The sequence below is a fragment of the Labeo rohita genome, chromosome 18 (genome assembly GCF_022985175.1).
Source record: "Labeo rohita strain BAU-BD-2019 chromosome 18, IGBB_LRoh.1.0, whole genome shotgun sequence".
NCBI classification, from domain to species: domain Eukaryota; kingdom Metazoa; phylum Chordata; class Actinopteri; order Cypriniformes; family Cyprinidae; genus Labeo; species Labeo rohita.
This window is the reverse complement of record NC_066886.1, coordinates 23,759,716-23,779,374: the sequence shown is the minus strand read 5'-3', so window position 1 is coordinate 23,779,374 and position 19,659 is coordinate 23,759,716. Positions and strand designations below refer to the sequence as shown.

The window sequence follows — 19,659 nt, the reverse complement described above, 5'->3', positions numbered from 1 at the left end:
GTTTTTTGTTTCCATTTATTCCTTTTTGTTCTTCAGCTTGCTCTCCCCATCAGTCTAAAGAATAATCAATATTTATGCATACTCCTCGGGTCCATGATCCTTGGTGCAAGATGTAGTGTCATGCTCACACTGGACATCTTTTATAATGCTTTTATTCCTCATTGCATTTACTTCATTTCTCTAACATTGCCGTTCTCATTTTCCTCACTAGGGCCCACTATTCTACACACACCTAATCAATATACTGTTTTTTATTTGGAAGGTGCGCCCTCTGGAGGTTGTGTTTTTCTGCCATGAGTTTCATAAGATAGCAATTACAATACCCATAAATTTAAATTAAATGCATTTAAAGTCGTCCAAACTGTTTATTTGTCCCCTAAGGTGGACATTTTTAGTCATCCCTTTCTGAATTTGTTTCATAAATGTTTAACCTGAACCAAAATCATACTCCCTTTCATGAATACACACATGTAATTTTTCTAAACTTTATGATGTCCAGAAGGCACTGAATACCATTAATGACCTAGATACAGCACAAGGCAATCAGTTTGCTCCATATAATATGTATATAATATATAATAAATATTTAAGTATATAATATGATGTCCTTTTAGTGTTATCGAGTGTTACCTGAACTTCAGGTCATTGAATCTCAAAGGTTACTATATTTTTCGTGAATTAATGATTTATGCTAACACCTCCATTCTGGTTTAGCCCTCAAAGCTGAAAAAAAAAACAAAAAAAAACACACACACACATATTTGAGCACTGTCAACACATTTCCAAGACTTACACGTAACAGTTCTTAAAAATTGGTGTTGTTTATACTCATATGTTTGAAGTACTTCAGAAATGCAGAATTGGCTATATCATCATTCAGTGATTAATGGTACAAAATAGTGTGTAGGTTTTTTAAATTTATTATACATACATGGTCACACTTTATTTAAAGGTCAAATTCTCGCTATTTACAAACCATTAACTGCAACTTTCGCCTCAATAATCTCCTAATTTGCTGCTTATTAATATATAGGAAAGGAGTTGTTAAATATGGTCTTGCAGAATATGTGCTTTATAAGTACTAATAAACAGCCAATATGTTAATAATAGGCATGCTAATAAGCAGCTAGTTAATTGTGAGAATTGGTGTGTGTGTGTGCGTGTGTGTATATATATATATATATGTATATATGTATATATATATATATATATATGAATATATGTATATATATATATATATATATATATATATATATATATATAATACAGTAAGTGTATTATTTGTACGTTTCTATAGAGTTTGGGGGTACGAGTGAGAGTCTAATGTCTCACCATTTAAAAATGTCCTCACTAAAAGTGAAACCTGTTGAATACCGACTGGTGTGCCTGACCTTAAAAGCCTGACCTTGCTATTTAAATCTAGTGTTTTGCACGTGTTTCTGTGAGGGTTAAGTTTAGGGGTAGGGGTTGGGTTAGGCACTAGAAAATAACCTGATATAAAAATAATAGAAGTCTACGAGACGTCCTGACTAATATAGTTAAACGTAAGTGTGTGTGTGAGTGTGACTGAGTGAGTGAGAGAGAGAGATGGCGCTGTGTTCAGTGGTCTCACAGCCACAGTGTGAGGAAACTTCGCCAAGCAACTTCAATAAGACTTTCTGCTCTCTAACAGCACACGGATTACACCGCCGCCTATGAGGATGTGACTCCAAACGGCTGCTCATTGTGCTTTTCTAGATTGTTGCACAGACACACAAACCTAAAATCGCCAGAGCGAGCAAGTTTGTAGAGCAATCGAGTTTTTCCGCGGGATCAATGGCGCTACATATATGAGAAAACGCACAAAGAATGTTACTGGGTTTGAAATCACGCTGCATGTGATTCTGAAGCTATTACGCATGGAAGTATGAACGATCCGGAGCTCACGCCGATCTCCAAGGCGCAACAGCGAATGGCTTTGGCTTTACCGGGGGAGGAGAGCGCTCTGTCCGGCAGCGTGTGCAGACCCGAGCGCAACGGGATCTTCTTCATCCACTGCTTCATTTGTGGAAGCGGTGTAACCCCGGGGAAAGAGCTGAGCTTACAGGTAAAATACCAACGTGAAAAGGATGGCCCGTTTTTCCCTTTTCTGCAAGGCCAGGACCCGGCTCCTGGCGCGCCGGAGATCGGTCCGGATGGGGACGCTCTGGTGTGCGCTGTGTGCCACTGCTTTCTGCGCGAACAGTGGAACTCATTCGAGCGCAACAGGACGCCTATCGAGAAGCGCATGTACTGGCTCAAGAGACCATACCAGTGCGACTTACGGAACATTACATACGATCTGGAGCGAAGAATGAGCGTTAGCAATTACGACGCCAATGAGTCGGACATTTCTTCATTCTCTGATAATGACCTGTCCGAGCAGGACTTGGACCTGTCAACGTGTGTAATGAATAGCAATAACGCAACAGGTATCCGTGCGTCTAATAAAGCATCAAGAGAAGGCAGCAGAAAGAGCACAATGAGTGTTAAGAGCAGTCCCGAGTCAGTGCGATATCCACCCAGAGTTTACACAGGTCAGGACGAAGCGAAATCAGATCGGCGTGCGACTAAAATCATCAATCACACATCGCATTCATCCGTGTCCATGGCTCTCCAGCAGTATGACAGTCTGTCTATGCGCACACCGCTGCAGGATAACGGCATCATCACGTGTGATAAGCAGTGGATACACGCGTCCACCGGTGATTCGGACGCGCCTGACAGCTGCGATATCAACATCACCAGCGATGACGAGCGAGAGCGCGCAGCATCGTCTCACTTAGATGTAGAGAGGAGTCAAGCAACCAAATGTCACTCCAGTTTTTCTGCTGATGAATGTGTCTGTTATATTTGTGGAAGCAGACTTTCAACAGGAGGCCGCTTCAGGGTGTTTGTACAAAAGCAGGAGAGGGCATCCAGTGAACCATTCTTCCCTTTTCTGTGGCTCCATACCCCTCCACCTGGTGCGGTGCCCCTTAGCCTTGGTGGATACACTCTGGTGTGTACCACTTGCCACTCATCCCTCATGCAGCAGTGGCAAGGGTTTGAGCTTGCAGATGTTCCTGTTCTCCAGCGACTCTATGTAGTGCCCCTCAACACGGGCACTGCAACACATCTTTCTCCGCCTGCCGTGAATGAATGTGGTGATAGACTACCAAAAATCCATCCGCTGCCTTCCACGTCACAGAATCGCAGGGAGGCCTGCTACCTATGTGGACAGGACTGCGGGCGAGAGGTCAGGATGGCATACACCCATGCTGGTGCAAGTAAAGCCCGCAGTGCAATGTATTTTCCATTCATAAATCTGCTACCATGCCCTCCAAATGCTCAGAGTATGCGGAATGGAAGGGTACACTGCTGTGTCGCGTGTCACAGCATCTTGGAAGGGGTCTGGGCAGAGTACTGCCTCTGTCTACGCGAGGAGCTCATTACTTCCGTCACCACGTTCCTTGAAAGATACCACCTGGCCATGGGAAGGGGAGGAGTCCTGGTATCCCCCCCCAGAGGACCCCTGTCGACCCCTTCTCAGACTGCCACAACAACCGCAAGCCACACCTCCATCTGTTACTTGTGTGGGGAGGAGCTGTCTGGAGGAACCGAGTATCAGCTTCACGTTAACCCTCCAGGGCGTTGTGGGGAGCGAGAACCCTTTTTTCCCTTTCTAACTGTCCACCCTCCCGCTCCCCGTGCCCGCCCTGCTGATGCCACAGGCCTTGTGTCTGCCTGTGCACTTTGCTACCATGACCTGCTGGGCCAGTGGACCCAACATGAGAGTCAGGGCTCAGAATCAGGCCCGTCCAGCAGCCCCTGGGCTCGTCAGTATAACTGCAACACTTTCATCTGCTTCTTCTGCAGGAAAGAGAAGAAGAGACCTCTCGGACTGAAAGCAGTGTGCGTTGACCGCTTACCCGTATTCCTCTATGCTCCAAGGGTCAGCCAGACCCTGGTAATTGACAATGGCAAGCAGTTAACAATTGGCTCCTGTTTGGAATGTAAGTCCATGGTGCTGGCTGGGCAGAACATGAAGCCGGTTAGTGGAATCACACAAAACAAGGTAAGAACAATGTTATGGGCCAGACTGCTTTCCATTATATTCTTTCGTCTCTTGTTGCATACTCCATTCAGTTACAAGCAATTTTACACGTTTAGAAAATCATTATAACCTTAGATTACAATTTTTTTTTCTATCAACCGCTAGAGGGTCTTTCAGAGCCTTCTGGGGCCTCAGTTAGTACAGTTTATTAGGCAGCTTTGGCTGGAGCTCTTTCTGGGCCAGCATGCAAAAGTTCATCTGATGCACTGATGAGTGAGTGAGCCAAGTGTTGAAACTGAAGTTTTATGGCAGGCTGCTGTTCTTTCTAGTGAGTGGGGCGGCCGTAACAGGCAGGGGGTAGAAAAAGTATGGAGCCTGTCGCATTAAAGAAATAAACATTTTGCAGACAGTCTAGTAGTTGTAAGCTCTGTTTAAACATTCTTCACAGTGGCCAACTCAAGCTTTTGTAGTTCTCCTGGTGCGTGTGTGTGGTAGATTTTGTGTGTATTTTGAGGATGTTACAAACAAAATCACATATTGTGAGGGACACTCTGGGTTTTTAGACTGTAAATAGCTCTATTCACGTGTTGTCAAAATATCTTAATATCCAGGTAGTACAAAAGCATATTTTTTCTCATATGTTTGTATGAAGCTACATGTTTAGCTTTTTTGTTTTTTTACCGCAGGGCTCCAGACTTGCATATGAGAGCAGTGCTAACAAGTTTTACAGTTGGTGGCATCAGCACTTTATTTGCACCTGTGGGGATGGGGGAACTAGTAATAAAGGACACAAATTACCAATAATATTATATATTTTGTCTTATTTAAATACACATTTAACATCTTGGGTTTGCCTTTTGATATTTTTTTTTATTATAATTCTTCCACAGTATTCATACTTTTAACAGGTTGTACACCATACAGGTAAATCCTGGCTCCTCACTACAATGGTGGAAAGTAATTATGTTTTTTAACTATTTGGTCTCTATAAAACTGGTATTTGTTATGAAGAAATAATAATAATAATAATAATAATAAATTATACTCCCTTAATAAATTTAGTACAAGATACATGACTAACATAACAGTTAATACCACATTCCTGACAAAATGCCATGGTTAATACAGTTTACCACAGTAAATCCATGGTAAATGTTTGCAAAGATAGTGATTTATGGGCCGAAAACTTGTTTGTAGATGACACAATGCTTTGACCTGCTTTCTTGTGCTCATTGCTGAGAATTTTGAGGCTGGTTTTAAATTAGTTTTAATCACCGAAACAAAATTAGTTCGATTTTCGGTGCTGAACTGAAGAACTTCTCACTGGACACCAAAGCATTGTTTATAAATTATGCTATGTAGTCGAGATCACTCTGACATTAAATGCACCTGCTCTGAGCTGGTAAATAACGGCTCAAATGGATAACGCTGTTTTGTTTCACTTTTGGAGTGTTCAACATTTAATTTTTTGCATATGCAGAAGAAATAAAAGCGCATAGTCTAATCATACAGTTGACCAACTTTATAGACGCACCAGTGTGACCGCTAACAAATTTTAGCCACAACAAAATGCACAATTTAGTCGCAGCTGGGAGCCTTGCTAATGTATGAAAGATGACCCTGTTTTGCTTTCGTCTACCCTGCTCCTTATTTCTCTAACACTTCCTCATGATATACTCTCGTATTTCCTGGCATACAGGAAGCTATTCTCTGGAAGTTAAATGCAGATGCTCTGCGCTAGTCATGGATACCAAATAGCTCTGGTTGTGGCAGTCATATAAGGAGAAGTGTGCATGCACTGGTCCGCATATTTTAGGAATAATGTAAAGCAAGTTACTGTTTGGAGTTTGAGAGAGAGACTAAAAAGAGAAAAAAATAAATTGAATTGAAAAATGAAAATTAGAAATAAGTGTTAAAATTTTTATTAAGTGAGATAAATAAAATAACACTACAGTTTAAATGAACAAGCAAATGTCCAATAACAGATGAAATCTTAATATCTGAATATATACAGTCATATGATATACAATAATATACATTTGTTTTTATCATTTATCTACTGTTTTGTTTTGTTTTTTTTCAAACACCTAAATTCAAACTCATTTCAAACTTCGCCTATTCTTAAAGTAATTTTTTTTTTGTCTACTAGTAATGATTAGAATGCGTCCAGTGTGCGATACCTGTGAGATGTCTCAGGCGCTTCTTGTTTGGTGTTTGACAGCTTTTTCATTGATATGAATGGAGGAGAGGCTTCAATACACTGAATTCATTACTAGCTTTACGTTCATACATTTATACTTGAATGAATTTACGTCTGAATATTATTATTTGCCTGTCAGTTTCATCATTATTGCAGTGACAACATGCACTGCAAAAATTACGTTGTTGAGCATGTCGAGTAACATGTATCTAAAAATCCTTAACAAGATTGAAACAAGATAAATTTAGTTTTCTTGAAATAATTAAAAAAATGTATCTTCATTGCAACAGTTTTTTCTTTACATACAGGCAGAATTTCAGTTGTTTTAACCCTTCAGTTGTTTTAACTCTACTGCAGATCACAAATCCAATCACTGTGTGCACCATTGAAGTTTTGCTGGCATCTAATGCCGAAAATCTGGTACCGCGATCAAACAAAATCTTACTGAAAGCTAATTTTTGAGATATCAACTTCAGATTTGGAACACAACTTCTTTAGATTTATGGCTTTGATTTTCTTTACATACAGGCTGAATTTCAGTCGTTTTAACTCTACTGCTGTTTTACTCTACTGTTTTAACACTAAAGACCCATGTGTAACTTTTGTTTTATTGATGCAATAAAAAAGTTACACATAGGTCCTTAGTGGACAAAAATGTCCATGTCAAAAAACTGTCATAAAAATTTGAAGCTCATTTTAAAGAAGACCCATGGCAGATTATGGTTCAAGTAGAAAAAGTTTAAAAAGTGAAACCAAAACAAGTTATAGAGGTTTAAGTTTCTGAAAATGCTTTATGAACCATATTTTATATAAAATATATATTTTATGAAATATGTTGAACTTTAAACTTGCTAGAAAATCAAAGCTATAAATCTAAACAAGTTGTGTTTCAAATTTGAGGTTGATATGTCAAAAAATGAGCTTTCAGTAAGATTTTGTTTGGGCGCAGTACCATATTTTTCCCATTAGATGCCAGCAAAACGTCACTGGTGCACACAGTGGTTGAATTTGTGATTTACAGTAGAGTTTTCTCTCTCAAATAGTACAAGAACACACATACACAATTTCTTATGACACACATACAAACCACACTCTAACATCCATACCAACACAGAGGAGAAATATAGCTGCATTATTTATCCACTTGGCTCTATAATATGCAGAAGCAGAAAACAGGAATGAAGCAAGTATTTGCTTTATTGGCCAAATCTGGTAAAAAAAAAAATTGTAAAAAATTTAATTTTGAAGCCTTGCCAACAGAATGAAAGTCTGTTAACAAAAATTGCATCATTTTACAGTTAAATGGCACTGTGATTAAAAATAGCAGTTTTAATGCGTTTCAATGGGGACATTTTTGCCCTCAAGGTCCTGAGAGGAACTATTTTTGTACCTAGTGCAAAACAGATTTATTAAAGGAAATGAGGGTAAAATAGTAAAATTCCAATAAAAGTACACACCTGTGCCAAAATTTATGCACCTGGCAATAACACAGGCAAAATTATATAAAAAAAAAAACAAAAAAAAAAAACCTGAAAAAGACAAAAATGTCCAAAAGATCACATAACAGTTTGTGTAAACACATTAAACAAATAAAAAGCCTTATAAAAACAAGTGTTAATATTATATGCAGTGTTACTTCTCATGTAAATTTGATTCTGTATCTTGTTTAATTTTTAATGTTTTATAGTTTTATAAATGTCAGAAAGACTCATTATTTTCAATTAAAAATTAAAACTTTTTATTATGTGCTGACAGTGTGACACTACATAACGTGTATCGTTCATTTGATATTTTTGTGGCAAAATCTCAGGTTTTAAATATCAAGTTTTCATCAAGCAAAAATTTATTTTCAAGGTTTACGATTTTAAACGTCTGATTTTTTTTTGACATTCTGGTCTCATATGGAAAATATTTGACCTCATATACATCCTCATGTGGATATAGAATTTTTTTTTGCATATTTGCTGAATACATTTTGGCTTGTCAAATTCTTATTTAGAGTTGATGCATTTATTTATTAATGATGTTATCATTCTGTCTCTCACTATTTTTGGTAAGGCCTTCTCCACTTATTTGAATGAGTGGTGTGATTATCAGACGTGTGTTTTTTCCTGCTCGTGTTCAGATGAGGTACATCCTTTGTAGAGCTGTTTGTGTGGTATGACTGAAGCTGAAAGAATTCTTCAGCTGACAACTTTTCACCTGCACAGTGTATGCGAAATGAATGTAGTCATCAGCTGAGTATGCTTAGACTGTTCGCTTACAATCCACATTTTGTAGTCTCATGCACATTTGCGTGTCTGAACTCTGCATCTGTGCATGTAACCTGAAATGGACTGCACTGTTTGGTGGGTCCTCTAGGTGGCAACACTCAAAGTTTGGGCATTTGCTTTTAAGAACTACTCAAAGAGGAAAGTTTATAAAAAAAGTTTATAAAAACATCAGAGGAGAAAGGTGGAAACAGTGTGCTTTAATATTGGGTGCTTCTCAAACAGAAGGCTACATCCTAGTGAGAATGCATCTATCCTGTTTCAGCTCTTCTGAGACGTCAAGGCCAGAGTTCTGCTCAGCATTAAATGCTAGAATGAGACGCTCTAGTAGGTTCACATGGATACGCCATAAAATACTATTAATACATATAGTATAAAAATTATAATTTTAAGAAAACTTTATTTCAAAAATCATTATATTTACTAACTTTTTCTTTTCAAAGGGAAATGCCTACAAATGCATATACAATAAGGCTGTTTCTGGAATCGTTCATTCATTTAGCAATTTATCTACAGAATGCCAGGACTGATAGTGGCAGATAAAGTTACTTTATCACTTGAATAAATCAGCAAGAATGAGATCTATCTCAAATCACTCACTGTTTATAGTGAAAAATAGTAACTGCTATAAATGTAGCTTTAAATTTTAAAAAGTTAAGTGCATAGAGCTAAAACTGCAAAAGGTGCAAGTGAGTAATGATGAAGCAAAAACCAGATCTGTGATAAATGTAGCAGATTTATTAACAAGAAAAAAAAGGAAGAAAAAAAAAAAGAGGTCACACTTTAAACTCCAAATTTGCTGATTATAATATTCAGGAAGGTAGTTGTTAAATTTAGGTATGAATTAGTATTAAGGAATCTAAAATATGGTCACGCAGAATAAGACATTAATATGTGCTTCATAAGTACTAATAAACAGCCAATATGCTAGTATTATGAATGCTAATAAGTAACTAGTTAATAGCAAGAGTAGGTCTCTAGACTAAAGTGTCACCAAAAATTAAAACCAGTGCTTTTCTCTGCCATCCTCCTCCCTACACTCTACAAAAAACAAAAAGTGGGGCAGTACCCTTTCAAAAGGTACTGATATGTGCCATTTAGGTACTATTTCGGTATTAATATGTACCTCTAAGGTATTAATGTACGTCTTTTAGAGGTAAATAAAGTATAAAATTATACTCTTGAAAAGGTGACACCGTTTGTAACCTTTTCTTCTAAGAGTGAAAGCTTTACATGCTTGTTGCAGCATGTCTTGTATATCTTAGCAGCAGCAAGTCTTTAAGATTTGGTAACATGATTGTTTAATGGCATCATTCTTCCAGTGTTTCTAATGTTTTCTCCACTGTATTTTTACGTGAGTATTACGTGTGGTCGATAGTCAGCTCTGAGTATTCATATGGCAGAGGTCACCCATGGTCAGAAGGTGGCCTTGCAAGAAAAAACAGATGGGCAGCCTGTGGTCATCTGAGCTGTGAGAGATTTTTGAGTTGTGGTAGCATGGTAGCGATTATGGTTGAGCAGGTGTTAGAGTGCTGGATATAATGTCAGGGCGAACATCTGTGTGTGTGAGAGGGAGAGAGTGCACATGTAAAAGTATGATAGAGAGCCATTTCAAAGACAGCAGCTGTTGTATGCAGCGTCCCAAGCCAAAATTATGAGTAAGACTGGGATATAGATTCATTTTTCTCTATTTTGCGTAGAGCCCTAGCATTTCTCATTGGATTTCAAATAAAATGCTGTCAGATCCTGGTCAGATGTGAGTATAATTCACACTTTTAGGATGTGAAAAGTTAGCTTCGGCCAACAGGCTGGCAAGATGCAAGCAGGTTGGTCTTTATTGGTTGTCTAGCAATATGGGTTCTTAAAGTTCTAATGAAGTGTCTTAAAACGCATATAGTTATTGAATATGTTGACGTAATTTTCACTAAAACAGGACTGAGGTGGGACATTTCAAGTGGCTCATCCTCTTTTTAAAAAAAAAATAGCCAGTGGTGTTTTGTTTACGTCACATCCTGGCAAAGCTGAATTTTACAGCTTGTGACAGACTCATTTTATGCTATCAATCTAAAGGATGTAGTGATATTTAATAATAATAAAGTCTTGACTGGCACATGTAGGGCAGAAAAGAACAGTTACTGCGTTTTTTCTCATGTTGTCCAGATTCGTATGCCTTTGAAGGAGGTGGTTTCTTACTAGTGTGAAATGTTTTTTTCTAAGTAGCCCTTTTCTCTTCCTCTTGCCTGTCTATATGTCTGTGAGAAGAGATAAAATGCAGAATTGCTGTTTGTCTCTGGGTATGTCTAAAATAGCACTGGTGTAATGGGAGATGTATCAGGACCTGCTGCTGGAGTGATAGACTCTATGTTTAGACCTGAGCTCTGTGCTAATATTATCAGAAACACATCAGAACAACATAAAAGAGCATCACTGAGTCCCATCAGGAATAGCTTTAAACTCTTATCCAGCAAGGCTAAGATTGTTATCCAACAGACAAAAGTCCAACTCCAGTTCTGAGAAAAGTTTGCATAAAACTGTTGATTTTTTTTTATTTTTGTGGTGAATTAAATGTATACAATATTTCAATATTTCAATATTTCAATATTTCAAGCATTTAACCTACGTGAGAAAATCAGCCCAATTCTGTGCAAAAAAACATGTGGACTTGGCAACCCTGCATCCAACACAAGCTGCAGGAATCAGATTTAACTGATCATAGGTCAAGACAAGAGTAAGGAGAGATGACTGACAAATCATGCTGGAGAATTTGCTGCTCAGCAGATAAAGTGCTCATATCTGATCTTCTAAGGTGTGCTCCCTTTATACAGAGTGTGTGTGTGATCACGAAATTGCAAGTGAAAGTGAAAAGCTGCTCATTCAAAAGAGATTTAAATACTCTGCATATGATAGCGGCTCCCTGATGAGCAAAAATGATATTTAATATTAGAATGATAGCGTGAGCAGGTGGTAATGGCCTGAAATTTAGCAAGAGCGGGATCAAGAAAATAGTCCCATGTAGGGCTTTAATTCAAAAACACACACAATGAATGGCGATTCCCAGACATTCTGGGCGATTTAGAAATCCCAACTGGATGCATTTTTTTTAGGTCCAAAAAGAGGACATGTCCGGGGAAAAGAGGATGTATGGTCACCCTACTGGTGTACAACAGGTGAATTCAATCCTTCTTCTGGAGGGCCACTGTCCTGCCGTGTAATAAAACACACCTGACCCACTGTAAACTAGGTCTTCAGGATTACTAGAATTGTCCAGGCAAGAATGGTATAGGACAAATTGGAGCTAAACTCTGCAGGTGCGGGACCTCCACAACCATGACTGAACACCCATGGTTTGCAAGTTACAGATACTGTCCACTGTTTCTGTAAAGTGCAGTAATCAGTTAAAAAGAGCTTGCACAACTGGAGAATAACAGCGACAGGAAGTCTTTAGTCTTGTTATCACAAAGCATTAGAATGAATGATGCAAACTTCAAAAATGAGACAAATCCAAATTCTCCTGTAAAGCAGCTGTGGCAAGATAATAGTGTAATTGTTCAGCTTCAGTCAGTTCAGTGCTGAAGTTTATTTTAATAACTGTGTAAAGTTAATTCATTATAAAACAAGTTCAGCTCTACTGAAGACAGTAGTGTTGTTATTCAAATTGAGTCAGTTCAATTTAATAATAGTGTCAATAAATGAATCAGTTATGAATAAACTGAATTCAGCTATAAAGCATAATACAGTAGTGTCATCTTTTTTCAGGTTCTGCTTTATCTCGTGCACAGCTGTGTCTGAACAGTATTCAAAGCATAATCAACAGTGGATGAGTGCAGATGGACAAGTTCAGCACATGCGCAATGCAACCTAGTGGACTTGTTTGAATTTATACAGTTCTTAGTAATGTGTTTATGCATGGGTCACTGTGTCAAAGTATGAAGGCATTAGTAAGTGGCAACAGATGAGGGGTCAAAAGAGGTTAAGGATCACACAGGTGGTGGTCAATGCAGTGAAGGTGTTTTTCAGGGTAAGCCCATTTGGAATAGAACTATTATTTTCAAACCTCATTCTGACCCTCTGTCTAAAAATGTCAAATCAGTTTTTCAGGGGCAGGTCCTTTAAAGGTATATTTATGGGCCCTTTAAAGGCCCTCATGTTGTTCCAAACCTGTAAGACCATTGTTCATTTTCAGAACACAAATTAAGATATTTTTGATGAAATCCGAGAGCTTTCTGTCCCTGCATAGACAGCAATGCAACTACCATGTTCAGTGGTTCAACCGTAAATTTATGAAGCTACAAGGATATTTTTTGAGTGCAAAGAAAGCAAAAATAATGACTTCATTCAACAATTTCTTTTCTTTTCTTGTCAGTCTCTGACGGATGTTCACAAGAGTACCATGACGTGTGTGTGTGGTGCTACATTCTGATGTAGAACCCGGATCCTTAGTGCCTTGTTTAAAAGCAGAAAGATGCTATACGTAAAACAGTTTTCATGTACATATTTGAAGATTTCAACAGGAAGAATGGCATGCAATTTGTTGCCCAGCCTTACTAATTTTAACCAGAATGTACAAATGATGAACTAAGAGAGATGGACGTCACGGTACTCTTGTGAAAGCATGACGACTGACACATAAGAGAAGAAATTGTTGAATAAAGTTGTTATTTTCTTTATTATTATTATTATTTATTTATTTTTAATTTTTTGCACAAAAAATGTATTCTTGTTGCTTAATAAAAGTATGGTTAAACCGCTGATGTCACGTGGACTATTTTAACGATGTCCTTACTACCCTTCTGGGTCTTGAACGTGGTAGTTGCATTGCTGTCTATGCAGGGCCAATAAACTCTCAGATTTTATCAAAACTGTCTTCATTTGTATTCCGAAGATGAGGGCGAAACATGAGGGTGACTAATTAAAGGAGAAGTCCACTTCCAGAACAAAAATGTACAGATAATTTACTCACCCCCTTTTCATCTAAGATGTTCTAGTCTTTCTTTCTTCCGTTGATAAGGAATATTGTTTCTTGAGGAAAACATTCCTGAATTTTTGTCCATATAGTAGACTTTATTGGTGCTCCCAAGTTTGAACTTCCAAAATGCAGTTTAAATGTAGCTTCAAATGGCTCTAAACGATCCCAGCTGAGGAAGAAGGGTCTTATCTGTTTCTGCGATGCGCGTGGGTAGTCTGTGTAATCTGGGTCAATACAGTTGAAAAACTCCCGTCTCGTTTTCTTCTTCAACGTCAAAACCGTCTTACATTGCTGTTTTACCTTTTTTGTAAAGGGTGTTTGATCTTCTCTGCATGTTCACATTGTAAACACTGGGTCGGCACTTCTGCAGCGATGTAAAACGATTTTGAAGTTGGGAAAGAAAACGAGATGGGACTGTGTTGACCATATTGACCATATTGAACCGGAAAAAAAACAGTTCACGCAGACTTAGACAAGACGAGCGTTTGAGGTTAAAAAGTATATAAATTGTCAATTTGTTAGAAAAATTGACTGATCGTTTTGCTAGATAAGACCCTTTTTCCTTGGCTGGGATCGTTTAGAGCCATTTAAATCTGCATTTAAACTGCATTTTAGAAATTCAAGCTTGGGGGCACCATTGAAGTCCAGTATATAGAGAAAAATTTGGGAATGTTTTCCTCAAGAAACATAATTTCTTATCAACTGAAGAAAGAAAGACATGAACATTTTGCATGACAAGGGGGTGAGTAAATTATCTGTACATTTTTGTTCTGGAAGTGGACTTTTCCTTTAATGACAGAATTTTCATTTTTGGGTGAACTATCCCTTTAAGTCTCTTAAGTCTATCCCTTTAAGCAATTGGCCACTGTTTTGATTGGCTAATGTCAATGCATACACAATGGTATCAATGCCCATATTTCATATAAAACTGTCATTTACAGACAAAGCATTATGAAATCATTTACTTACAGTTTGCGATGCAGCTACAGCCAGATCCATTATAGCTTCATCTTTCAACAAATGTGGTCCAAAAACTGCTCTAAACAAACCGACATGATCCAGAATGGCATTTAAAATAAACCATCCATTTGTTCCTGATGCTGAAAATGTTCTGAAATGCTCATTCTTCCATTTGTCCTGTTAAGACTTTGGACTGTGTCAGAAAGTGAATGTGCTTCTGTATACTGTGCACACTATAGACATGACAGCGACAGTTATTATAATAGGTTCTATATGCTTTCGATACGATGTGATATCGTGTAGGTAAGCGTCAACCATTAAGCGACTGATTGCTGGTGAGTGGTGCCTATGGTGAAATGATGACTATTTGCTGATGTGTTGCTCTGGAGGCAGTGTTTATGCAAATGTTTGTGCCCTTGTGACATCACATGCCACCTCAGAGCCAAACGAGCCATTTTTGGAGCTTGATTGAATAAGCCCTTTGTTTATAATGAAGCTATGAAACTTGCAGGATGTTTTAATAGTACAAAAACCTCTCGTATGCCAAAAGATCTAGGCAAATTTGATTTCTCATGTCATGACACCTTTACATCCGTGCTCCTGGAAATATTTCTTAAATTCAGTATGCTTGATGTTCAGCAAGCTCATGTTCACCCAGATGAGGTACTCCACATTCTCAGGCTTGGAAATGAAGGGCTCAATGACAGATGAGTTCTTGGGTAAGTATTCATTAATATCTGCAAACTGGGGCTTTAATTCCTCTCTAAGTTAATTCAAGTAACAAGAAAACTCTGTGTGCAGAGACACACACAGTGCCACTAGTGTGTTTCAGTAGCAGTGGAAATTACTGTAACTGCACTTGTGTCATTTTCCAGGCTTGTACACTTGAAAGCAAATTCATTGAGTCCATCTTTGCACTGCATGATGTTTGACTCTTTCAGCTACTTACTGGTCTCATTATATTCAGGTTTAATCCAGGATGCCTCACTTTGATAGTGCATGATTATAGTGTTGCAGAAATTGCAGAATTTTTTTTCATTTAAGAAACACACAAGTGCTTTACCATGTAACATGTAGCACATTTGTGTGTACAACTATGTGAAAATATAAAGCCACATTACAATTGTACAGCCTTTGTATTGCCATTTTGTGTTTGTATTTGTGGTTGAAATATACAATTGGATGCCACTTGCAGAAGGATTTCATTGTGACATTTTACTTTGGAACTACTTCTGTGCAAATGGTTTGAGAAATCCCCTTGTTTATTGGTGATGTCCAAATTAAAACAGATCTGTCATCCGTTGTGCAGATCCAAGAAGTTTTTCCTTTTGGGAGCTGTCAGCAGTCCAGTTTGTTACAATAAGGTTATAAACATGAACTATGCATTGTGTATACAGTGTAGTTTTTTGCTTCCATTGTTGTGGGCGTGTTAAGTTGTTGAATATTTAATATGTGTTGATATGTAAATGCGGGTGGTCATATGTTATATTTTTTTTTGCAGTGTCATTTTAATAAATTGTCTGGATGTTTAAAATGAGACGTTCTGTCACCCGCCCATTCTTTCCTGATCTAGGAGCTTGTCTGGTTCCTCTTGGCCTCTGAACACAGATCCTGCCCTGCCTGCCCAGGCTCTGAGATCTTTTGTCCCAGCTCCAGTGCAATTGTGTGAAACCCCCACTGAACATGCCAGTGGCAGCACGCCCGGAAAATCTCTGTATTCTATGTCCTATTCTTGCTGAATGAAAGATGTACCCTGTGAAAAACACAGTTTCTTTCATTGCCCAGCAAATGGAGAAGACAGTTGTCTCATTTAAGTAACAACTTTGTCTCTAATTTTTTTCTGCTAAGAGAGAAATAAAAATAGACACAGTCAATTGTTTACATCCAGTGAGAGTATAGAGCTGTAAAATTTAGCATAGCTTGTATCATTTGCTCAAAGAATTTCTCTTTTGAAACTTTAGAGGAGACATGAGATTACTCAGGTCTTTTTTTTTAGTGTAAACATCTGCAAAGGAGGAGATTTAGACACAAGTCTTCATCTGCTGTCTATTTCTTTCTAGGAGAAGCAGTTGAGTTACTACAGATATTTGAGATTTTTTTTCCTTGTGTGATGGTGAGGGTAAGGTCTCACAGGGAAATACCAATGATGGAAGTTATTGTTTATTTTTACTCTTCCTCTCTCTCTGAAATGAGAGGGTTTTTCCATCTTTTCCGCTCCTCTGGTTCTGTTTGTGTGATGGCTGATTCCAGCCTTTCTCACCTTCACTGAATCAGTCACGCAGTTCTGTTCGCTCTAAGGATTTATTCTCTTTTTAAAGTAGTAGCATTTTGCTCTGGCAACTACAACAGTGCAGTAAGAATGTTAAACAATAACCTTGTTTTGCAACACAAACACTGATATTTAAAAAGGAATCACAGAGGCCTTCTGAGGTTGTTGCAGATTTTCGGAATTTCCATGAATGCAGGAGACATGAAATGCAAACTCGTGTGAATTTTGTTGCATTCCAAAGTTCAGCTTTAAACTCTGCCCTGCGAATTTGTATCAGGAGAAGATGTGTGATCAACAGAAGCCTGGCACGTCACTGTCTGACCTTTTAGCTAAATTAAAAGAATGAAAACTTTAAATCTGTACTGCAGTAAAGAGGAGTAGATTGCATATTTTTTATTTCATATTTTGAATATCTGTAGAAATTGTCTAGTGATCATGGAATACTCATGAACTCCTTAATTAGGTGGTTCAGGTGTGTGTGACTGGGTTTTAGATCCATTCAGTGTAGTGCTGTCAAAAGATCACGATTAAATCACATCCAAATAAAAGTTTGTGTAAATAAAAATAAAAATATGAGTGTGTACTGTGTGTTTATTATGTATATATAAAAATACACACATATGCATGTATATATTTAAGAAAAATATGTTATGTTTATATATTAAATATATTTATATATAATATAAATTATATGAATATAATATACACATGTAAATACATGTAAATATTTTCAAAATATATACTGTATGTGTGTGTCTTTATAAACATAATAAATATACACAGTACAAACACATATTTTATATAAACAAAAACTTAAATTTTGGATGCAGTTAATCACGATTAATCGTTGTTCAGCCATGTCAGAAGATGCCACACATTTCAAGTCTAAATTTTACTTGAATGACAAAACACAAAATAAATATTAATTTTTCCATTCAAATTTTCCATTATGTATTTGTGCAAATCTGTAAAGAATTTGCAAAATAATGTAAATCTTGGCATCAGCAGTCTGGTAATCATGCATTCAAGCCTGTTTACACTTCCTAGCCCCATCTAGTTCTTTGTGTATTCATCAAGTTTAACTTAGCTTGAAATCATAAATTGTTAATGCAGTGCCAAAATGTACAATGAAAAAGAAGTTAATATGATTAATATGCAGAGACAATTATAAGTAAGTCATTTGTAAGTTGATTTCCTAAAAGAATGTAAACACTGTGACACATTGATCTGTTTGATCATCATGATCAGGCAGACACATGCTCATCATAAATTTGCCAGTTCACTTTCTTTATAGAGAAGCCATGATCCATGTGTACAACAGGGTTACCCCGTATTTAAAGAGAGTTCATTGGAGTTCATTCTAGGACTCAATGGCTTGCTGGCTGTTGAATTATTTTCCCCTTGATCTCTGAATGATGATTTTGCTCCTCAGTGTACTAAATGTGACAATGGTCACATATATATTTTTTACGCAGTAGAGTATACTGTATCAGAGAGAGACTGAGGACTTCGATGGTGGCACTGTTTTATGAGCTTTATATATTTGTATATATCTATTTAACATTGTGTACATTAGATTGACACTTTGCATATGGCACTTGCATATTGTTTTATATTCTGTCCGGTTCACTGCTTCTATACATATGTTACAAAGTGAGTGCATGAGTGCAATGCAGGGTCATTATTTTATGTGATTGAAAATACAGTAGATTACTGACATTAATCTACTCTCCTGTCTGGTTTGTTTGTCAGACAAAATGGCAGATTCTGCGTTATGATTGGTCAGATTGCCTGTCAGTCAGACCCCCCGGCGAAGGGTCAAATGCAATATCTGCAAGTCAAATAGTTGTCCTAAACACTTTTTTTTTTCCAAGTGACTTTGAACCAACCCAATGTCTTACAACCCTTTATACTATAGATCTATAATTCTTATAGATTATGGGCTCTTTAGTTTGTCTGAGTAGACAACATTTTTATTAATAAAGTGTTGTTTACAACCACTGGCCACAACTACAACCACTTGATTTTAAATAGGTTTCTGAGGGAGAGGGAAAGCCTAATATAAAAGATTGTTTTTCTCATTGGCTCTCATTCACTAACTGTCTATATGCACAAATTTGTGTGTAAAAACTGCACACCAGGATTTATTCTAAATTCACAAGTTGCGTTATAAGTGTATTCAGATTTGTATCTTTTTTATGTTAGATTCATCTTTGGAACTTTAAATGTACATTAAATATTTAATCATATACAGTGAGACAGTTGAGTTTTAGCAAAAGCTGTAAGGTTCTTTATCATAAAAACACAGATACGCATACATTTGGCTAATGAAATTACTGGATTTGAGGCTGGCACATTTGCCATTGCTCAAGGATCTTGCTTTTGCGTTCTCTCAGGTGAAAGCGCATCTTTACAGAGTATCATATGTTTGCTGACAGTGCAACAGGCTGTAAAAGAAACTTTGTGTGGAAAGCCCTATATGGAGAACCTCGAGCATGTGGTTGCTTTTTTAAAAATACTTCAAATTCATTAATTCAAATTAATGTTTTTTTTTTTTTTGTGAGTAGTTGATCTGAGTGTATAAATATGAATAACCCACGCAATGAGACTTATTGTTTTGATGGTAAATTGTGTAAGTTAAGGAATGTGTAATCTTTCTGGTCATCGTTTTTAGTACATTACACCACATCATGCATTTTAGATTAAATGTGCGTATCAAACATGTAAAAATACTATTAATAACTGAATCATGAATGTTTTTTCGTCATGTGCGTGCATATGCATGGTTGTCTAGATCTGTATATGTCCGGGCAAAACTAGCTGTATGTGTTTGCTTAAAGAATGAAACATGACTGTTACTAATCAGTGTCTTTCCGGCATCACAGAATTACGCATGATACCATGTGAAATCGCAGGACCTGTTTTCGTTTGACTGCATCT

At 37.3% G+C, this 19,659-nt stretch overlaps 1 protein-coding gene across 2 annotated transcripts in view; it reads left to right on the top strand.

Moving 5' to 3' along the window:
* Positions 1 to 1,633: 1,633 nt before the first annotated feature.
* gse1b (Gse1 coiled-coil protein b) overlaps positions 1,634 to 19,659 on the top strand; it is a 223,425-nt gene continuing 205,399 nt past the window's right edge. For both annotated transcript variants that reach the window (XM_051134586.1, XM_051134585.1), the window contains exon 1: positions 1,634 to 4,075. In XM_051134586.1, the coding sequence (XP_050990543.1) occupies positions 1,907 to 4,075 (2,169 nt within the window). In that variant the 5' untranslated portion in view covers positions 1,634 to 1,906. The remainder of the gene's footprint in view (positions 4,076 to 19,659) is intronic.